This window comes from Cajanus cajan, chromosome 10 (assembly GCF_000230855.2).
Source record: "Cajanus cajan strain Asha chromosome 10, NIPB_CcT2T_4, whole genome shotgun sequence".
Lineage (NCBI taxonomy): Eukaryota > Viridiplantae > Streptophyta > Magnoliopsida > Fabales > Fabaceae > Cajanus > Cajanus cajan.
This window is the reverse complement of record NC_138526.1, coordinates 13225548-13246169: the sequence shown is the minus strand read 5'-3', so window position 1 is coordinate 13246169 and position 20622 is coordinate 13225548. Positions and strand designations below refer to the sequence as shown.

Genomic DNA, 20622 nt, shown 5'->3' with positions numbered 1-20622 from the left:
AAATAAAAACATTAATTATAGAATTAGTGTATAAGTAGTTTCATATATATATATAAAAATCCACGTAGTCATTCTCCATTTTTTAAATATGCTTTTATTAAAATAAAATATTCTTTCTCTTGACACTAAAAGTCGATAATGTCATGTTTATTTTTATTTAATTAAAAAATTGACATAAACAATGACATTGTCTGTTTTGTTTTGTTTTTTTTTTTTAAATTTTAAATCAATTACGATATTGTCTGTTTTAAATATTAAAGTAGATACTAATGTAGTTCTCTACAATGTTTTAAAAATTGGGCTAGTGATTAAATCGGCTCGAGTACTTAGTCATGAAAACAAAATTTAAACCAATGGATTACTAATTGAGTTATGTGATTTTGAGTCTCTTAAATTTTTTTTTTAAATATTCATATATATATATATATGTATATATATATAAAAGGAGGGTTTAAATGACACCGGTATAACTTTTATTAAGTGTTATATCACTCCATAATTTTATATTAAATGTGAATTTTGTAAATCTAACCATTAGATTGAAAAAAAATTTCTCTTAGATCATATATACAAAATTTTATATTAATCCAAGATGATGTGATACTTCATTCTGATAAAACAAAATTGAAGTAATATATTTATTTTAAAATATATTAAAATATGAACACTTTAATTACCCTCAAGTTGTTCAATTTTAACAAAATTTGATATACACATATAAAGTGATATGAACTTTAAATCTAACGGTTGGATTTATAAAATTCACATTTAATATAAAGTTATTGAGCAGTGTAACACTTAGTAAAAGTTACACCGGTGTCGTTTGAACCATCCTATATATATATATATATATATATAAATTTCAATAAAATTATACCATATCTTAAATAAATTCTTTAAAAATTGTAATCATATTAGAATAATGAAATTATAACTTGATTTGAATCAAATAAAATTATATCTAATATAATATATAATTTTAAATTAAAAATAATATAATATATATATATATATAAATTATTTAAGTCAATTAAATAACAATAAAATATGTTAATATTGTAGTCATTAAAATATTAAATAATTATATCCAACTAAGTGTCGGTTCAAGTCAATTGATGTTTAATTAATAAAATTAAATATTTAATTATAAATTTGTTATAAAATTAATTTAAGTCAATTGCATAGAATGTAATAAGCATGGTATAATGGGAGTGTAAACAAGTACAGGTAATCCTTGAACTCGAATTGATCCAAACCAATCCAATAAGTTTGGATCGAATTTTTTTGGTGTTTCGATCAAACCTGACCCAACCTGACCAAAACTCGGTACTGTGCGGGTGGGGTTTGTGTTTTCAATTCGTTATTGACCCGATCCAACCCGGTCATTTATTATTATTATTATTATTATTATTATTATTATTATTATTATTATATTTGAATGATTATTTGTTTATGATAATACTCACTCTCATTCTTACTAATAATAAGTTTTGTATTTTAGGTTGATAGCATTGTAACAATATATTATATTTATTTTAAATTTTCTTTTATATTAATTAATATTGACTTTTTGAGTTGATAATAATATAACAAATTAATAAATTTATTTTAGAATTTAATTTATATCATTGTTTATTGTATAGGTTGATAACATATAATTTGTAACAATATATCAAATGATTTACATTTATTTTAAAATATTTAAATTTTTATAAAAAATAAATAAATAAAATTATGTTGACTCGATTAACCTAATCTAATCTATTCGTGATTAGATTTAAAAATAAATTGTATAAATCCAACTCATTAAATCTTAATCTGACCGAATAACAAATTTATCCAAATTGGATGAACCTAACCCACTTACGGTCCTAGTTAAGTGTCTTCTTAATATCCAAAGTTGATAAGACTCGAGGCCCAACTTTTTTCAAGTTTCTATTATATGCATTGGTACTCGTCACCTCAGCAGCGTTTAATGGACGCGTACAACAACCATACACTGAAAACCGAAACACCGATATCGATTCCATACTCTTTTTTCCTCTAATTTTACTAGTCGATTCACTACCTTTTTATATTATAAATACACTTTTTATGAAACAATATTTACTTTCTTTTTTATTTAAATTTTAGGAGCAGGTTACACTTTGCATTTATATTATTTTCTTTCAAAATATAAGTAAACAAAGACATTGTCTATTTTTCTTCTATTTTTACACCAGGTGTGAAGTATGTGATCACTTAATATACTTCTTTTTCTAATATTTTATATGGCATGTTATATAATCATAGATATATTATACTACGTGTGTATAAGCCTATCAATAGTGAAATCACATATTTTTTAGGTACACTATTTTAATCTTTTTTATTTTATCAAATTAAATTATTAATTACATTATACTTAGATTATTATATTTAAATTTATTTTTTTCTTAGTTGGCAAAAAATAATATTGAAGATTGTACTTATGTTCTCTCGTTTTTATTATTTGACATTTAAGGTTTATGTACAAGAATTAAGAAAATAATTGATATTTTAGTTTTTTAAAATATTTATTACTTATTTTTCTGTTATACTCTTTAGGTGATTGAAGAAAAAATAGGTACATTGAAAAAGAATAAACACATTGTTTAGTAAACACACATTAATTATCAACGATAAAAATGAAAAAGAAAATTAATAAACCATTGATTTTAGAAAAGTGACAATAAAAGAAGAACAAAAAAAATAGTGTCAAAACGACTATGAAAAGAAAAATGGAGGGAGTACCATTTAACTTGGTCAGGTCAAATTGGACTCCTATCCAGCCGAGCATCACAAGGTAAAACTCAAGGCGATTAACTTCCAACAATTGACAAAATATCTTGGTGTGAATATCTTGGACCTGAATCCCCTCGATTCAAAAATAACTAGAGAGTATTCAATTTAAGAAATCTCCATCATTAGTTAAAATTAATGATCCAAATTTGTTTAGCAAAATTCATCGTTTCATTAACTCTCAAATTCTCAACTCTAGGATAGCTATCAATGATTTACTTAGAGTATTTTTGAGAAAATTTATTTTCATTTTTTTATGATATTTGGTCAATAGTAATTGATTCTCATGCCCACATTTTTCATTTAAATTCATCTTGCACCTATTATTGTCTAACGAATTTTATGCGAAATTATCTAAGTGTGTTATTGAGGTAACTTCAATGGATTATTTGGGCCATGTGATTTTAACCTATGGTGTCATCCAAATCTAGAGAAAATACAGACAAATTTGGATCGATCGATTCCACTTTCTCTCACAACTTCACATGGATTATTTTGGGCCTAACTATGTTATATCGTCGTTTTGTGAGACATTATGCTATTTTGGGCACTCTACTCTCCATGTTACTCAATTCTCTAGATACTCAATCTACATTGAATTAACAAGCTCAATAGTCCTTTTCAAAGTTAAAAATTAAAATAACTTCAATCCTTATTTTGTTGCTTCCTCATTTCCCATGTTCATTTTTCCTGAAAATTAATGCGCTAGTTACGATCATTGGTGTGTTCCTATCACAACATGACAATCCCATAGCATTTCTTAATAAAAAACTTAGGTCAAAAAATTCAAATAAAGTTTGTATACGTGAGGGAAATGTTTATGGTTATAGAATGGAGGTAGTATCTGTATAAATGGAGCTTGTATTTTATTAGCCAACATCATCAAATTATAGTGGATCAAAATAGTCTCAAAAACTTACTCTCTCAATCCATTAACACTTGACACAACATAAGTGGGTCACTAAGCTTTTAGATTTTGACTTCGACAATGTTTATAGGCCCAACAAAAATAATATTATCGTTAATGCTCTATGTCAGTTAGAATCGCCATTACTTTTGGTGTTGCACTTTTGTTCTCTGATTTCACCCCTTACATAGGGTGGAAACGATATTATACTCTTGTTATTCAATTGTAGGCCCATTAATAGTTTTGTATATGGACCCAAATAAATAAAAAAAGCTAATGGCAGAGCTAGGTACATCACTCCCAAATCTAGAAAGATACAGAAGACTAGTTGGCAAACTCATTTATCTCACAATTACAAGACCTTATATCCCTTTTGTAGTTGGATTGTAAGTTATTTCATGCAAGATCCTCATGTTGAACACTTGAATGTTGTAATTCAACAACTTCCGTGGCCCATTCAGGGGTATGAATTGTATGTTCCAATGTATCTATTGCTTGTGGCTAGAGTAGATTCAATCTTAGGCACTTCCTAGATTGCAAAATTAGGCCTTCGTAGATTATGCAACTTTCACTTTAAAATTTTATCTAGCATGTCAAGTTTATCACCTTACAAGGTGAAAAATCCACTAAACCTGTCCAAGTTCAATTTCATCACTTGAAGAGGATGCACCATACCCATGCTATTGTGGAATTGTTCACAGTTCAACCTACGCAACCATATTGCCCAAAGGACACAATTTTGGAGCTCCCTACTAACATTAATTGCAGTAAATTTAGCAAGCTTGCTTCTTTCTTATAGAGGAGTATTCAAGACACTAATAGGGTTAACTCCTCAAAGAAGCCAAGATCATACTATACCTCTCCAACAGAACTCAAAACCTATGAAAGTCAATCCATATAGATATCCATATAGTTAGAAAGAGCAAATTAAGAAAACGGTACATGAAATGCTTGACCAAGGTACAATCCAACCTAGTAATAGTCCATTTTCTTCTTGAGTTATTCTAGTTAAAAAGAATAATGAAAGTTGGAGATTCTATACTAACTATAGGGCATTGAATGCCAATACAATCAATGATAGTTTCTCTATGCCTATTGTGGATGAATTGTTAGATGAATTGTATGAAGCTAAGTATTTTTCTAAATTAGAACTTCGATTTGGTTACCACCAAAATTTGGTTTAGCTGAAAGATAGACATAAAATTGCTTTTAGGACTCATCATGGACACTATGAATGGTTAGTAATGCCTTTTGGCCTCACTAATACACCAACCAATTTTCAATGCTTGATGAATGAAATTTTCCAACAAGTCCTAAGGAAATATGTGCTACTTTTTTTTAGGATATCCTCATTTATAGCTCTAATTAGGGGTAGAAAGAATGTAATGAAATGAAATAAACTTATAGAAACTATACTAAATTTAAAAGTAGTTCATGTAAACTAAACTTAACTGCATATTAGTTCAGATGAACTGAATTAAACTATTATTTTGTTTCATTGAATTGAACTAAACTACTTTCCTACTTAACAGAATTTTTTTTATTGCTTTGAGGACCAAAAACTGCTTTATGGTTTTTGATTCTAGTCGATTATTGAGATCTTGAGTGTGTGTGTGTGTGTGTGAAGAGGGATTCATTTACTCTAAGAATAAGTCTATCTAGACTTACTTCATTTAATAAATCATATTTTACATCAAATTTCAATAATCCAACCGTTGAATTTAAAGTTCTTAATGCAAAGATTAAGTTTGTAATTTTTTTAAAAATTTGAAAATCATTTGGTACTTCGTTTCATTAATTCAAATCAACGTATAAAATAAATTTATAATTATCCATCCATTTGAATTAATGAAATTAATTATCAAATGGTTTTCAAATATTTTAAAAATTTTGCAAATAATCTATACATTAAGAACTCTAAATTCAACGGTTGGATTGAACATGAGTTATTAAATAAAGTAAGTCTCGGTAAACTTACTCCTAGAGTAAACGGGTCCCTCCCCTCTCTCTCTCTATGTATGCATATATGCATACATACATAGACCATAAAAACATTTTATACGTTGATTTGACTTAATGAAAAGAAGTATCAAATTTTTCAAAAATTTGCAGATTTGATCTATGTATTAAGAACTTTAAATTTAACGGTTGGATCGTTGAAATTTGATATAGAGCATGAGTTATTAAATGGAGTAAGTCTAGGTAGAGTTACTCCTGGAATAAATGGATCCCTTCTATATATATATGATGTCTAGGTTTTGTTGTTTGATAAATCTATGATAAATGATTCCTTTTCTTTGTGTTGCATATTTGATATTTTGTGGTATAGTTGTGTTCATGTGAGACTTACTTGTTCATTACAGTTCACAAGGCAAGAGAAACCACAAAGTTCAACAAGGATACAATTAAATCTTAAAAATGTTTTTTTAATGAAAATACAAACTTAAATTTATAATATAAAATAAATTTTACTGAAAACTTTTAATTTAGAACAAGTAAAGTCAACCTAGTGGTAAGAATGGGAGTAATAACATTGTTGTTAGGATTTTAATTCTTACTAAAAAACATTAATGTCAATTGTCATTGTCACCGTTTTTCAGAAAACTCCTCAAACATTGAAAATTAATCTATATTCTTCTTCTTCTTCTTCCTCTTTTTCCTTTTCCTTTCTTTCCATTAAGTGGTTTATTTTTTCAGAACTATCGTTGCTTTGAACTTTACCTTGGTATTAGCCACGAAAACACCTTCATCATTTTCTTTTATCCTTAAGGATCATCTTTGTTTAGTAGCTTGTAAATAATTTACATGTTTTGAAATTGATATATAAGAAAATTCCTTATTTTCTTCAAGAACAATGATTTTTTACTCAAACCTGACTGGAAAACACTAATATTTTATCCACAACTTGTTGATCACTTAGTTTTTCACCTAATAATATGATTTGTGTAACCATTTTAGAAATTTTGTTAGCAAACTCATTTACTGTTTCAACTTCCTTCATTTTAATTGCTTTAAATTCTCTTCTTAAAATTAGCACCTTCGCCGTCCTTATTTTTCCACTACTTTGGAACTTCGTCTTGAGTTTGTCCCAAACCTCTTTTTGTCATAGAAAACATCATCATGTATTATTTCTTGTATGATGATAAATGGTTTGTCTTCTTTAGCCACTTTATTGGTGTGGAGTCTTATCAAAGCCATTGTTGGTTTGTGTGGTAAAGGAGTTGGATTGCTTCCATTTTCCACCACATACCACAACCTTTAAGCTCTTACATAAGTTCTCATCTTTGTAACCACTAATTATAATTTTCTCTAGAAAATACTAGAGGTGGAGGTAAGAAGCTACTGCCAAAAGCCATTGGTTGAAGGTTTTTGAGTGAGTTTTTTTTACTAGTTTTATCTAACACACATAAACTCTACTTTCTTTCTTTTTTTATTCTTTTCACTCCCTCACTATAACAGATGACTTTGTAAGATAATCAAAATACATGTATTGAATTGCTGTGATTGAGATTTACTTTGTTGAAGACTTCAAAAAGGGAGATGTCTAGAGATCAAGTATGGACTAAAGTAACATTTTTTTTCTCTTAGAGAATCTCATTTTTGACATCATCGAAGAGCTCTATGTAGGTAGGGTTAGTTATTAGAAGTTTTCATAGTGAGTAACTTTTTTTACACATGTGTGGCTCATATTAAGTGTTTGTTGTAATTCTTTTTCTTTAAATGCTTGAAGCAAGGTCATCTGTTGATGGAAACTCTAGGAGAAATAGGATTGGTGCAACTTCTCCTTCAAGCTTCTAGGGAAATGATCTTCACTTCTTGAACTCCTTCAAGCTACTTCAATGGCTTCCATTGATTCTAGAAGCCATTTTCACCATACAAGATGATGAAGAAAGTCTCCTTGATGGCACCACACTCTTGAAGAATGATAAACCTCTTCAAATTCTCACCACACTCAAGAGATGATAAGAGAAAAGGAAGAATTTCAAAGAGAGAAACAAGCTTTGAGAGAGACAATTAGGAGAGAAAATCTCGACCAAGTCATGTATAAATCTCAAAGTTCTTAGGCCAAGGTACAAAGATAATAATATATATATATATATATATAGAGAGAGAGAGAGAGAGATAGAGAGAGAGAGAGAGTTTAGTTGGCTTATGGTGCAAGCTAGATTAACTATGGTTAAATGTAACAATGGTTAACTATCTTTTACTTAAGCTAACTAACACTAGTTAAATGCCTAGAAGTCTAGTTAATTGTTTAAAAGTTTATGAAGCAAGCTAAGCTACTCCTACTTTAATAATAACCTAGGTTAGCTTAAGTTAACTCAAACTACCTAGCCTAATGATTACAACTACTAAACTAATGATTAAATTTAACAAGTTGTTGAGATTTTACTATCAAAGCCATGTGATGGAATCATACTTTGGATATATTTGATGAGTGTTCTCTCTTTGAACTCACCTCCTCCGAAGTCATTACTCCTAGAATCTACCCTACTTGAGAGTTTCTCTTTGTAGAGCTAGGACCCATCACTCTTCTTCGGACTTAGCTTTATGCAAGCCTAGGTCACATTGAAGCTTCATTGGAGTCTTGTGCCTTGAAGTTATTCCAAGGATTTCCGAGAAGCTTGAAGTGTTCATGAGAATTCCAAGTGGAATCTCATCAATTTTGGTATCAAGAGCAAGGTCTTCAAGGAGATAAGTGTTCTTCACTTTGTTTTGTCCGTGTGTGTCTTGTGTTCTTGTGTTCTTATTGTCTTACTTGAGTTTCTTGTCGGATCTACTTGTTTTGAATCAAATTTTGTTCCATAGATCCATTGCTTGATTGTTTTTTATTTTCTTTCACAATCAACATGTTTTAGGACCTATTTGCTTGTACTTGTTTTTGCTTTTATGTGAGTCTCTCCATTTCTTGCATGTGTCCGTGATTGGACCTCATTCATTTGCATTAGATTTTGGTTTTTAATCCTTGTTTTGTCTTAGATTTTGTGTTTAGTCCTTATATGTTACAAATTCCTTGAATAACATGTTTAACCTAGTTTTGATTTGATTTGTTTGTCTACATTTTGGTCTCGGATTGTTTCTCTTTTGCCTACCTATATGTGCTTTTTATTTTACCTTATTGAGTTCATAATTTGCTATTAGTTCTAGAAAATTTCTTTAGAGTTAGGTTTCCATTGTGTACTTAAGTTTTCAAATCACTTTCTATTGAAAATTCTTAAAAAAAATTGTGTTACTTAAAATTTCAAGTATTTAATCCTACTTCTAGTGCACTATCTCTTTTGGATTCAAATTTTAAAAGTATAGAGGCTGAAAAACAGAGGAAAATAAAGAGCCTATTGTTTCAAAATAGTTATAAAAAAAAAAGAGAAAAGTGAACAAAAGAATCCATTACAAAAACCTAAAAACTAGTGCACTAGTTTCATCATTTTTTTCACTTGAAATTTGACAAACTTGTAGTCTCGGTTACTATATCTTGGAATTGTGAAAAATTTGAAAATAAAAGGCAAATACCTTCTCTGGAATCTTAATTTGAATTCAGAAAAAGAAAGAATAAAAAAAAATATATATAACATTTTAAAAGGAAAAAGCCGAGAAGAGTAGAAACTAGAAAATTCACTTGATTCCTTAATTTTCTTTAGACTACTATTTTGTGTATACTTGTTCAAATTACTTCAAATTTTGTGTGTTGTTAATCTACTCTAGTACTTATCTAGGAACCTTTCTAACTGAGTGCTAGCCTTCTTTGGAGTCTTATTTCTCAGTTTTATTTGTTGGACATCTTTGAGTCTTGTCATATACACATTACTCTTCAATTTTTGGTATAAGCTTCTTAAATTGTGCTTTTGTTTCTTGTCTTGTTTTCTTTCATTAAAATTTATGCGCTGGAAGTGGCCTCAAATCCTTGCTTAAGGATCAAGCATTGACTCAACAAAAAGAAGGAAAAGATTTGGACATTAAGACTACAAAATTTGACCTAATTTAGTGACCAAACTTTTCCTAAACCACCTTCACAAGAGTGACCATTCCTTTCACCTTGTGAGCAGCCTACATTAACCATTTTTGTTGTGTTCATTGTGCAGGTCCAGGAGCAACTTAATTCAAGGGTTAGTGGCGGATTGAAACACTTGAACAAGTGTTAGATGTGACACCCTTCTACCCCATAATAGATAAGTAACAACAATAAGAATAATTCAATAAATATAACATCAAGAAGGGTCCACATATTTTAATAAAAACTCATAGGTTCACAAGTCTTGAAATAAATAGAAATAATAATAATAATAATAATAATAAAGTTTTACTCTTAAAAGAAAATTATCAAGGTCTCTAAAGAAAAATGAAAGGGATCCAGAATTTACAAATATAAGGTGAATATAAAACTCCTAAAAATAAGTCTCCTCAAACGACAAATAACAATTCATAACTAAAGCATCCTAAATTCATGCCCCAATGTCACATCCTATCAGAGCAGAACCCTTTCCCTTTAGAACTCAACACTATGAGTGCCTTCATCTTCACCTAAAAGAAAACCACATAAAAACAGGATGGTGAGAGATAGATAACATCATATATGAACATAGAGCTATCCAATTCCCACCCCACACCGTGCACCAAAATATCATCATTAACTATAAACAACAAATACATCTTATATAATTACCAAACATAATTTTTTTTCAATCATACAAGCTTTCATACACATGCTCACTATATGCTCATACACATCTCTTCTCCTAAGAGTCTCAACTTGGCACTCCGCACAATGGGCGTACCTCGTCAATTCCCTTAGTTGTTTCCAATGCGGGCATACCGTTGTCACACCCTCCCAGGGCCGGTATGTTGCACGGTTAAACACCCAGCGGCCCGTGCAAAGGCAATCCACCCACCATTAAACCCTCTGTGGCCAGTGAGCTGCGCAGTTAAACACCCAACGGCCCACGCATGGAATGCCTCCCGTCATGGTCCCCCTGTCTCAACCCCTCTCTGGGCCCAGGGTCCAATGCAATATAGCCACGTCTAGCTTCTCAAGCACCACATGCAACTCATAAGTCTCATGCAACTCATACATCCCACGTAACTCATAATTAATGCATCTCCATTATATAACATCATCACATGTCAATAACAATCCATGCAATATCATCCTCACATGCTAGGTACCTATCATTAAGTTATCAACATCATAGATCACAAATTTCACATAATTCTTCACACACATCACAATATATATGACATTCAGTTAATAATTTAACCATAACTCGAGATATACATATTCTTTCTAAGTGATCCCAACTCCATTAGAATACTAACATCAATATCTAAAACTTTCATGAAGAACACAAATCCTAATAAAGTCGTTTAGGTTACCATTCAGGGCTCACAAAAATTGATGTTGTGGTTCGCACACAGATTGGAAGGCTCAAATTGCAACTCACATAACATGATCAAATATTAATAGTTTTACACGATTCGTGTGTCTAAATGGTAGCCCCAGATGTCTAGTTTCTAACAAAACAAACGGCACTCGATTTGGATAACTACACAGAAAGATATCGCAAAATTACAAACGTATGTCGGGGTCCCGACGCCCGACGCCCAAAACTGGCGCTGAGCGCCCAAATCTCTGCCCAGACTCCCCTCTGTGAAATTAAACCTGCGTTTTACGAGTTTCAACAAGGTTTTTACCAATTTTCACTACTTCTACACCCCGTTGGTTCAGTTTAACTCCATTTATATTCTTCATACGTTTCAAATCAATCCATACATGATATGTATAGAAATAGTTCTAGGTGCTACCAGAACACGAAGAACCAATTAGAACGTGGAATCTTGAGAAAAGAAGAGTTTGAATTCCTTATTGATGATAGAGAGAAGAATACAGAGAGTTTACAAGTTTTCTTTTTTCTGTCGAGAATTCTAACAACAACTTCCTATTTATAATATTCTAACAGTTGAAACTAACTTCTAAATTGACAACTTAACAGACCCTCAATTAACTACAGCTGTTAACATCTTATTCAATTATTTCATAACAATGCCCTTCCCTTGGAAACATTCTTGTCCTCAAGGATGAAATAATGGAAACTTCTTCTTCAAATCATAAAATTCCCACGTGGCATCTTCTGGAAGTTGATGCTTCCATTTAACAAGTATCTTAGTCACTGCAATACCATTTCTTTTCACTATCATCCGATCTAGTATTGTTTCAGGCTCCCTTTCAGCAAAAGCAGTATCAGCTTCATATGGAAGTTTATTGGAATTATTGCATTTCCCACATGTTTTTTAAGCTGGGAAATATGGAAAACATTATGCACTTTAGACTGAACTGGAAGTTCAATTTTGTAAGCTACTGCACCCACACGATCCAGAATTTTGTAGGGACCAAAGAACTTAGGACTGAGTTTCATATTTCCCCTTTGGGCCACTGAAATCTGTCTATAAGGATGTAGTTTGACATAAATTAGATCTCCTATCTGATATTGTCTGTCCTTCCTTGGGCTCTTCTTAAATGAAACTTAAGTAACTTCAGCATCTCTTCTCTTTTTGCCAAGCTTCTGTCTACTAATTCAATCCCGGACTCTCCTGGAAAATATGGAAGATATGCTGGAGCAGGTTGCCCGTATACAATCTCATAAGGATACTCTAGCGGAGCAGACCACAAACCCCATAGAATAATTAAGTGAAGGCAGAGAAGTAGCGTAGAAGAAAGGTTGTTAGAAGGATAGATATTCCAGCACAGCTCCACTCCCACGAACAAAATCAAACGCAGCAATGTTGGGTAATGCGTTCTCCACAATAAGTAAGGTAAGCTATAGAAGTACCATGAATAGAACTGGTAATGCAATGACCGAGCAAATAAAATGCCAATGAAGTTCCCGACAAACATAGTTGTCACAATATGTTCTTTAGTAAGGACCTTGAGGGATGATGAACTGCTCTTGCCAACCTTCTTAGAAAAAGTGGAAGAGAAGAAAAGCGCAAACCTCAGTCTCATAAAGACATATCTAGAATGCAGAAAGTTGCATAGCCCTCCTTCATGTTTGCACCAACTATAATGCGCAAATGCAGCAAGTGATAGGAGGTGGGCAGCCAACAAAAAGATTGCAAATCCCTTGGACACAAATACTAGTTCAGGGATGAATTTGAAGTTAACATACCAGAAATGGATGAAGACACGACCAAGATTAAAGGCACCTGATATGTATGCAACTGATCGAATGCCAGATTTATTTGCCTCAGAATTCTTCCCGAAAGGAATAACAGCTTTCTCTGTCAATCCTGGTTTTGATCCCAATAGCCCTTTCTGTTTGTTCAATGATAACGACGACACCACGAAACTTGGTGCATTAGCAGCTTCATACATCCGAGCTAACGTGAATGCCTTTTGTACCGTAGTGGGTTGGAACATGCGCACCAACATCTGGACATCTTTCTTTAATCCACCTAAAAAACAACTCAAAGTATATTGTTCTGACAAATTCAGTTTATTAATAATGGCATCGAACTCTTCATGATACTCTCCCATCGACTTAGTCTGTCGAAGTTTCATCAACTCTGCCATAGGATCAACACACACATCTCCAAACTTGTCTCTCACCAACCTACTATAAGCATTCCAAGACAGTAAAGAAAAATTCGTAGTTTTTGCAAGAGCTGTGTGCCATTGTAAAGCACGTCCTTCTAAGTGAATTATTGCTAATTGTACACGACTTTCATCAGGTGTTCGGTCAATTAAAAAGAAATTATCACACTGATAAATCCATTGGTCCACATTATCACCATTAAATCGAGGAAAGTCAATTCTTGCCAATCTTGTACCACAAGAATACGCAGAATTACGATGCTCACCGCGGTTAGGGGTTGAATTCAATTCCCCAAGGGCAGATTGTTTCACTATCTCTTGTATCGTATCCTTTAATGACTCACTCAGAGTGCGTTGCATTGCACCCGCTAATTCTACCAACCGCGCTTCCAATCTTGTAGAAATGCGTTCTTCCAAATCTTTCATTGTCGTCGCATGACGTGTAGAGTTTGCCATGGAAACGTGCTCCGAGAAAGATCGAAAGTCTGATACCAATTGATATGTATAGAAATAGTTCTAGGTGCTACCAGAACACGAAGAACCAATTAGAACGTGGAATCTTGAGAAAAGAAGAGTTTGAATTCCTTATTGATGATAGAGAGAAGAATACAGAGAGTTTACAAGTTTTCTTTTTTCTGTCGAGAATTCTAACAACAACTTCCTATTTATAATATTCTAACAGTTGAAACTAACTTCTAAATTGACAACTTAACAGACCCTCAATTAACTACAGCTGTTAACATCTTATTCAATTATTTCATAACAATACACATCTCAAGCCTCAAAAATTGGTTTCCATTGGTTTTAAAAAAAAATCTAACTCTTCTTAACACATAAAATTCAAGTCATCAAATTTAAGGATAAAGAATTAACAAGAAAACCCCAATGGAATTCAAAGACAATTCAAGAAATAAGTTCTTCCAAATGAATTAAGAATTTAGAACATCGATTGCACAGATAATCGTTCAGAATTTTAAATAGAGTTCCTTGAGGGACTTACGGATTGCCCTCACTACTCGAACACCCCTATATTCACATATGAAGAAACCCATCTCCCCCGTACCTGGATGAGCAAAAGATGAATGGTCTTGGTGTGATCTAAGATCGTTCCTGAGTACTCTTCCTTAGAGCTCTTTGTTTCTCCTCTTTTTTTCCCTAACCCTTCAGAACGCAAATGAGGCAGATAGGGTTAACACCACCTGACTCCTTTCTTAAAATTAATCCATTGGACTGGGTCAACCCAACCCATTTTCCTTCTCTTCTAACCCACTTCTAATTTTCCTCAAAATAATTAAATAAAATAAATACATGTATATTATAAAATATTTTTTTCTCTATAATAATAATATATTTCTGACCCTAAATATAATAATATAATTTCAATAACAAAATATCATATAAAATCAACCTTCTCTTAAAACATATAAATATTTATTTAAAAATGCTAATAAAAATACTTATTTAATACGTACAAAATAATTGTCCAAAATAATAATTATTTAAAACGTACAAAATAATATTCCTCTATAATTATTAAAATAATTATGGCCAAATACCATCTAATAATAATAATAATAATAATAATAATAACCTTTTTGAAAATTGGGGTGTTACAATACTCCCATCCTTTAAGAAATTTCGTCCCCGAAATTTTTGTAATGGTAGACTTCTCTCTTCTTACTTTCTAATCCTTATGCAACCTCACTACCTTATTGATGTACAACTCTATCAATTTCACCAAAGGATATCTAAAGGTAAAACAAGTAAACTTGGCGAGTCTATCCACTAAAACACAAATAGAATCGATCTCTTAAGTATCTCAGACAAACCTACAATTAAGGTCTATCCACTCACCATTACAGTTCCAAAATGGGACGTCTAAGTGCTACAAAATTCCAAAAGACTTCTTGCATACTAAACACGAGCATACAATTTCTCTACTCCTCTCTTCACCTTAGGCCACCATGCTTCCGCTGCACCACTCTGATACATCCTCCTAAGGTCCCGATACATCTCAGTAGCTCCTAAATGAATGTCTTTCCTCTAAAATCATCTTTCTTAATTGAAGGTTACTAAGCACCCAAATTTGTTCTTGCACCTCAAAATAACATCGATTCTACTCAAAAAAATTATCTACACTCCTACCAATCTTTTCCACTTGGTTCTCTAAGAAAGGCTCTAACTCCTAGGCTTCTCTAATCTCATCCATTAATTCACTAGTCACTTTCAACATAATCAATTCAATGCTACTAAGGATAATCTCACACACGAAGCATAAGTCTCTAAATTCTTCAATCAAATCCAACCCTTAAATCATCATAAACGATATACCAGAGGTTATCATAATCAAGGCATCTGCTACAACATTGGTTTTACTTTTATGATCATCTCTAAAGATTAAGCACCTAAGCGTAAGTTCACTAGGTATACATATCAGATCTCTAATTTCACCACTCCATCTACACCCAAGTCAAACTCTTATCCATCACCTTATCCTATAGCCTCATATCTTGTCACCAAAATTGTGCTTCTCCAATTTCCTTCAACAATCCATTCGTTACTCAAGTCATACTTAGTCTCACACTACTAAGAGTAACCTTATAAGCCAAACTTAAATCTCTAATTTGAGCTAAAAGGATTCATCTCTCTAATCATAAGGGAAGATAAATATAAAGGTTTCCTACACAAAACATCGGTCACCACAATAGCTTTACTCAATTAACAACTAAGTTTGAAATATTAGTCCTCTAGAAATTAAACTATCTCTTTAGTCACATAATTAACTACTCAGTCAACATATAATTAAAGCTCTAACGATCAAAAAATACTTCAAGCTTAGAATCATATACATAATGTCTCCAAATCTTAGTATAAATATTAAAGCTACTAACTCAAGGTCATAGATAAGAAAATTCCTCTCATGAATTTTCAATTGCCTAAAATCATAACCTACTACCTTTCCTTCTTGTCACAATACTCTTCCCAAACATATCTTTAGAAGCATAACTATATATCACAAAAGGCTTACTAAGATCGGCCAATGCTCACCCTAGCGCACTAGTCGATCTTTCCTTAAGAATTTGGAAACTACTATCACACTTACTATCTCACACAAAAATAACACTCTTCTTACTCAATATGTTCAAAGGTAATGCTATCTTAGAAAGTTACTCAATAAATATCCAACAACAATGAGCTAATCCAAGAAACTCATAACCTCGCTAATAGACTCATGTATCTCTCACTTAAGCACAACTTCTATCTTAGATAGATCTACGTTATACCTCCGCAAGAAAATTACATGGCCTAGAACACTCATCTCATACAGTCAAAAATCATACTTAGATAATCTATCCTAAATTTATCTTGGATATATCTGCACACTTAACTCTTAATATGGTCATATCACATCCTAAGATCAATCTCATTAATACACAAACATCCACTAATTGATCCATAAAGTCATCTATCCTCATATATACATACATGCATATCAAATCATATTAGAATACCTACTTTAAAATCTTCATATATACTATCCCTAAGCATATACGAATCAATCATCGTTTACACCATAAAGCATGAATCAACTTTACCACATAACATCATACAATCTTAAACAACCTCTCAATCCACCTAACATCTTAGAATCATGACAAAAATCAATTTTTATCCTTGCATTGTCTAACGATTCAAAAATATCATGACACCATACATATCCCTTCAACAATGATCAAAGAAAATGATACCTAGAGAGTTATACTCATCCAAATGATCTCAAACCTATCTCAAACGAAAGCTAAGAGAATAAGTTAAAACTCTTATGAAGACATAAAATTCTAAAAGATCCTCTTCTTAGCTAAAAATTTCAAAAACCGCAGCAGATATATTCGGCGCTTACAGCTAGACCTTTGATCACCAAAGTAGCTATAACTGGAGTTCTAGACCTCCGTTTTACCTGATTCTAATTCCATTGGAAAGATAACGTCTAAGGCTACAACTGTTATGAAGATCATAAAATCTAAATCTGTCAATATGGTAGTCATAATGGCACAACAAAACTGCAGCGAAAATATCCTCTACACCAAACAGCAATAGTATATCAATATATCTAAGGCCACAAAAATACATCAACCCTTCCAAACTCACACTTCAACTTCATATTCAAGCTTCCCACTACAATCCTAAACCAAACAACTCACATATTTAGCACAACAGACTTAGAAAATAAAACTCACATGCTACCTAAACCATAAACGGTAAACATGCCAACACCAACACTCAAGGGAATTACCAACATTTCAATCTCTCATCAGGGATACCAAAACTCCAATTCTCATATACAACCTCCTTGGATTCAATCGCTACAACTATAGATTCTAGAAACTCCATTAACTGTAAACTCTCGACAAATCAATGTCTCACCCAAATCTAAGGTCCCAATAATTTCTAGTTGATTAGCAAGGCTTCGTCCACTACTACTGGCACATATGCTTGCAATACGAGCGATACCACTCAACCACTACTTCTTACGTAAGCAAGAAGTATCAAAACAAATAAGCAATCATGAATAGCCTCAACTAAGCTATATCATGTCTTTCAGCCAAATTCTGAGAAAACAATATAAGTGTAAGCACAACACTAACAACACAAGGGAAACATCATCATCATCATCATTATCCTCATCATAAAGCAAAACATATTCCATCATTCATCTACCAAACAAGCATAGTAGACTCATAACTCACGGCCGATTGGATCGACCTGCTCTGATACCACTAAATGTGACACCCTTCTACCCCATAATAGATAAGTAACAACAATAAGAATAATTCAATAAATATAACATCAAGAAGGGTCCACATATTTTAATAAAAATTCATAGGTTCACAAGTCTTGAAATAAATAGAAATAATAATAATAATAATAATAATAATAAAGTTTTACTCTTAAAAGAAAATTATCAAGGTCTCTAAAGAAAAATGAAAGGGATCCAGAATTTACAAATATAAGGTGAATATAAAACTCCTAAAAATAAGTCTCCTCAAACGACAAATAACAATTCATAACTAAAACATCCTAAATTCATGCCCCAATGTCACATCCTATCAGAGCAGAACCCTTTCCCTTTAGAACTCAACACTATGAGTGCCTTCATCTTCACCTAAAAGAAAACCACATAAAAACAGGACGGTGAGAGATAGATAACATCATATATGAACATAGAGCTATCCAATTCCCACCCCACACCGTGCACCAAAATATCATCATTAACTATAAACAACAAATACATCTCATATAATTACCAAACATCATTTTTTTTCAATCATACAAGCTTTCATACACATGCTCACTATATGCTCATACACATCTCCTCTCCTAAGAGTCTCAACTTGGCACTCCGCACAATGGGCGTACCTCGTCAATTCCCTTAGTTGTTTCCAATGCGGGCATACCATTGTCACACCCTCCCAGGGCCGGTATGTTGCACGGTTAAACACCCAGCGGCCCGTGCAAAGGCAATCCACCCACCGTTAAACCCTCTGTGGCTAGTGAGCTGCGCAGTTAAACACCCAACGACCCACGCATGGAATGCCTCCCGTCATGGTCCCCCTGTCTCAACCCCTCTCTGGGCCCAGGGTCCAATGCAATATAGCCACGTCTGACTTCTCAAGCACCACATGCAACTCATAAGTCTCATGCAACTCATGCATCCCACGTAACTCATAATTAATGCATCTCCATTATATAACATCATCACATGTCAATAAAAATCCATGCAATATCATCCTCACATGCTAGGTACCTATCATTAAGTTATCAACATCATAGATCACAAATTTCACATAATTCTTCACACACATCACAATATCTATGACATTCAGTTAATAATTTAACCATAACTCGAGATATACATATCCTTTCTAAGTGATCCCAACTCCATTAGAATCATAACATCAATATCTACAACATTCATGAAGAACACAAATCCTAATAAAGTCGTTTAGGTTACCATTCAGGGCTCACAAAAATTGATGTTGTGGTTCGCACACAGATTGGAAGGCTCAAATTGCAACTCACATAACATGATCAAATATTAATAGTTTTACACTATTCTTGTGTCGAAATGGTAGCCCCAGATGTCTAGTTTCTAACAAAACAAACGGCACTCGATTTGGATAACTACACAGAAAGATATCGCAAAATTACAAACGTATGTCGGGGTCCCGACGCCCGACGCCCAAAACTGGCGCTGAGCGCCCAAATCTCTGCCCAGACTTCCCTCTGTGAAATTAAACCTGCGTTTTACGAGTTTCAACAAGGTTTTTACCAATTTTCACTACTTCTACACCCCGTTGGTTCAGTTTAACTCCATTTATATTCTTCATACGTTCCAAATCAATCCATACACATCTCAAGCCTCAAAAATTGGTTTCCATTGGTTTTAAAAAAAAATCTAAACTCTTCTTAACACATAAAATTCAAGTCATCAAATTTAAGGATAAAGAATTAACAAGAAAGCCCCAATGGAATTCAAAGACAATTCAAGAAATAAGTTCTTCCAAATGAATTAAGAATTTAGAACATCGATTGCACAGATAATCGTTCAGAATTTTAAATAGAGTTCCTAGAGGGACTTAGGGATTGCCCTCACTACTCGAACACCCCTATATTCACATATGAAGAAACTCATCTCCCCCGTACCTGGATGAGCAGAAGATGAATGGTCTTGGTGTGATCTAAGATCGTTCCTGAGTACTCTTCCTTAGAGCTCTTTGTTTCTCCTCTTTTTTTCCCTAACCCTTCAGAACGCAAATGAGGCAGATAGGGTTAACACCACCTGACTCCTTTCTTAAAATTAATCCATTGGACTGGGTCAACCCAACCCATTTTCCTTGTCTTCTAACCCACTTCTAATTTTCCTCAAAATAATTAAATAAAATAAATACATGTATATTATAAAATATTTTTTTCTCTATAATAATAATATATTTCTGACCCTAAATATAATAATATAATTTCAATAACAAAATATCATATAAAATCAACCTTCTCTTAAAACATATAAATATTTATTTAAATATGCTAATAAAAATACTTATTTAATACGTACAAAATAATTGTCCAAAATAATAATTATTTAAAACGTACAAAATAATATTCCTCTATAATTATTAAAATAATTATGACCAAATACCATCTAATAATAATAATAATAATAATAATAATAATAATAACCTTTTTGAAAATTGGGGTGTTACATTAGAAACATTGGACAACAAATCCGTCACTAATTTGGTCACAAAAGCCG

The 20622-nt window shown here is 32.3% G+C and overlaps 1 protein-coding gene across 1 annotated transcript; it reads right to left on the bottom strand.

Moving 5' to 3' along the window:
• Positions 1 to 12042: 12042 nt before the first annotated feature.
• LOC145952853 (uncharacterized) lies at positions 12043 to 14289 on the bottom strand. Its single transcript, XM_083065905.1, has 2 exons — positions 12923 to 14289; positions 12043 to 12839 (listed from the first exon to the last, which is right to left on the bottom strand). Exons 1-2 carry the CDS (start codon positions 13764 to 13766, stop codon positions 12778 to 12780), a joined length of 906 nt encoding a protein of 301 aa, XP_082922031.1. The 5' UTR covers positions 13767 to 14289; the 3' UTR covers positions 12043 to 12777.
• Between the last annotated feature and the right edge of the window lie 6333 nt (positions 14290 to 20622).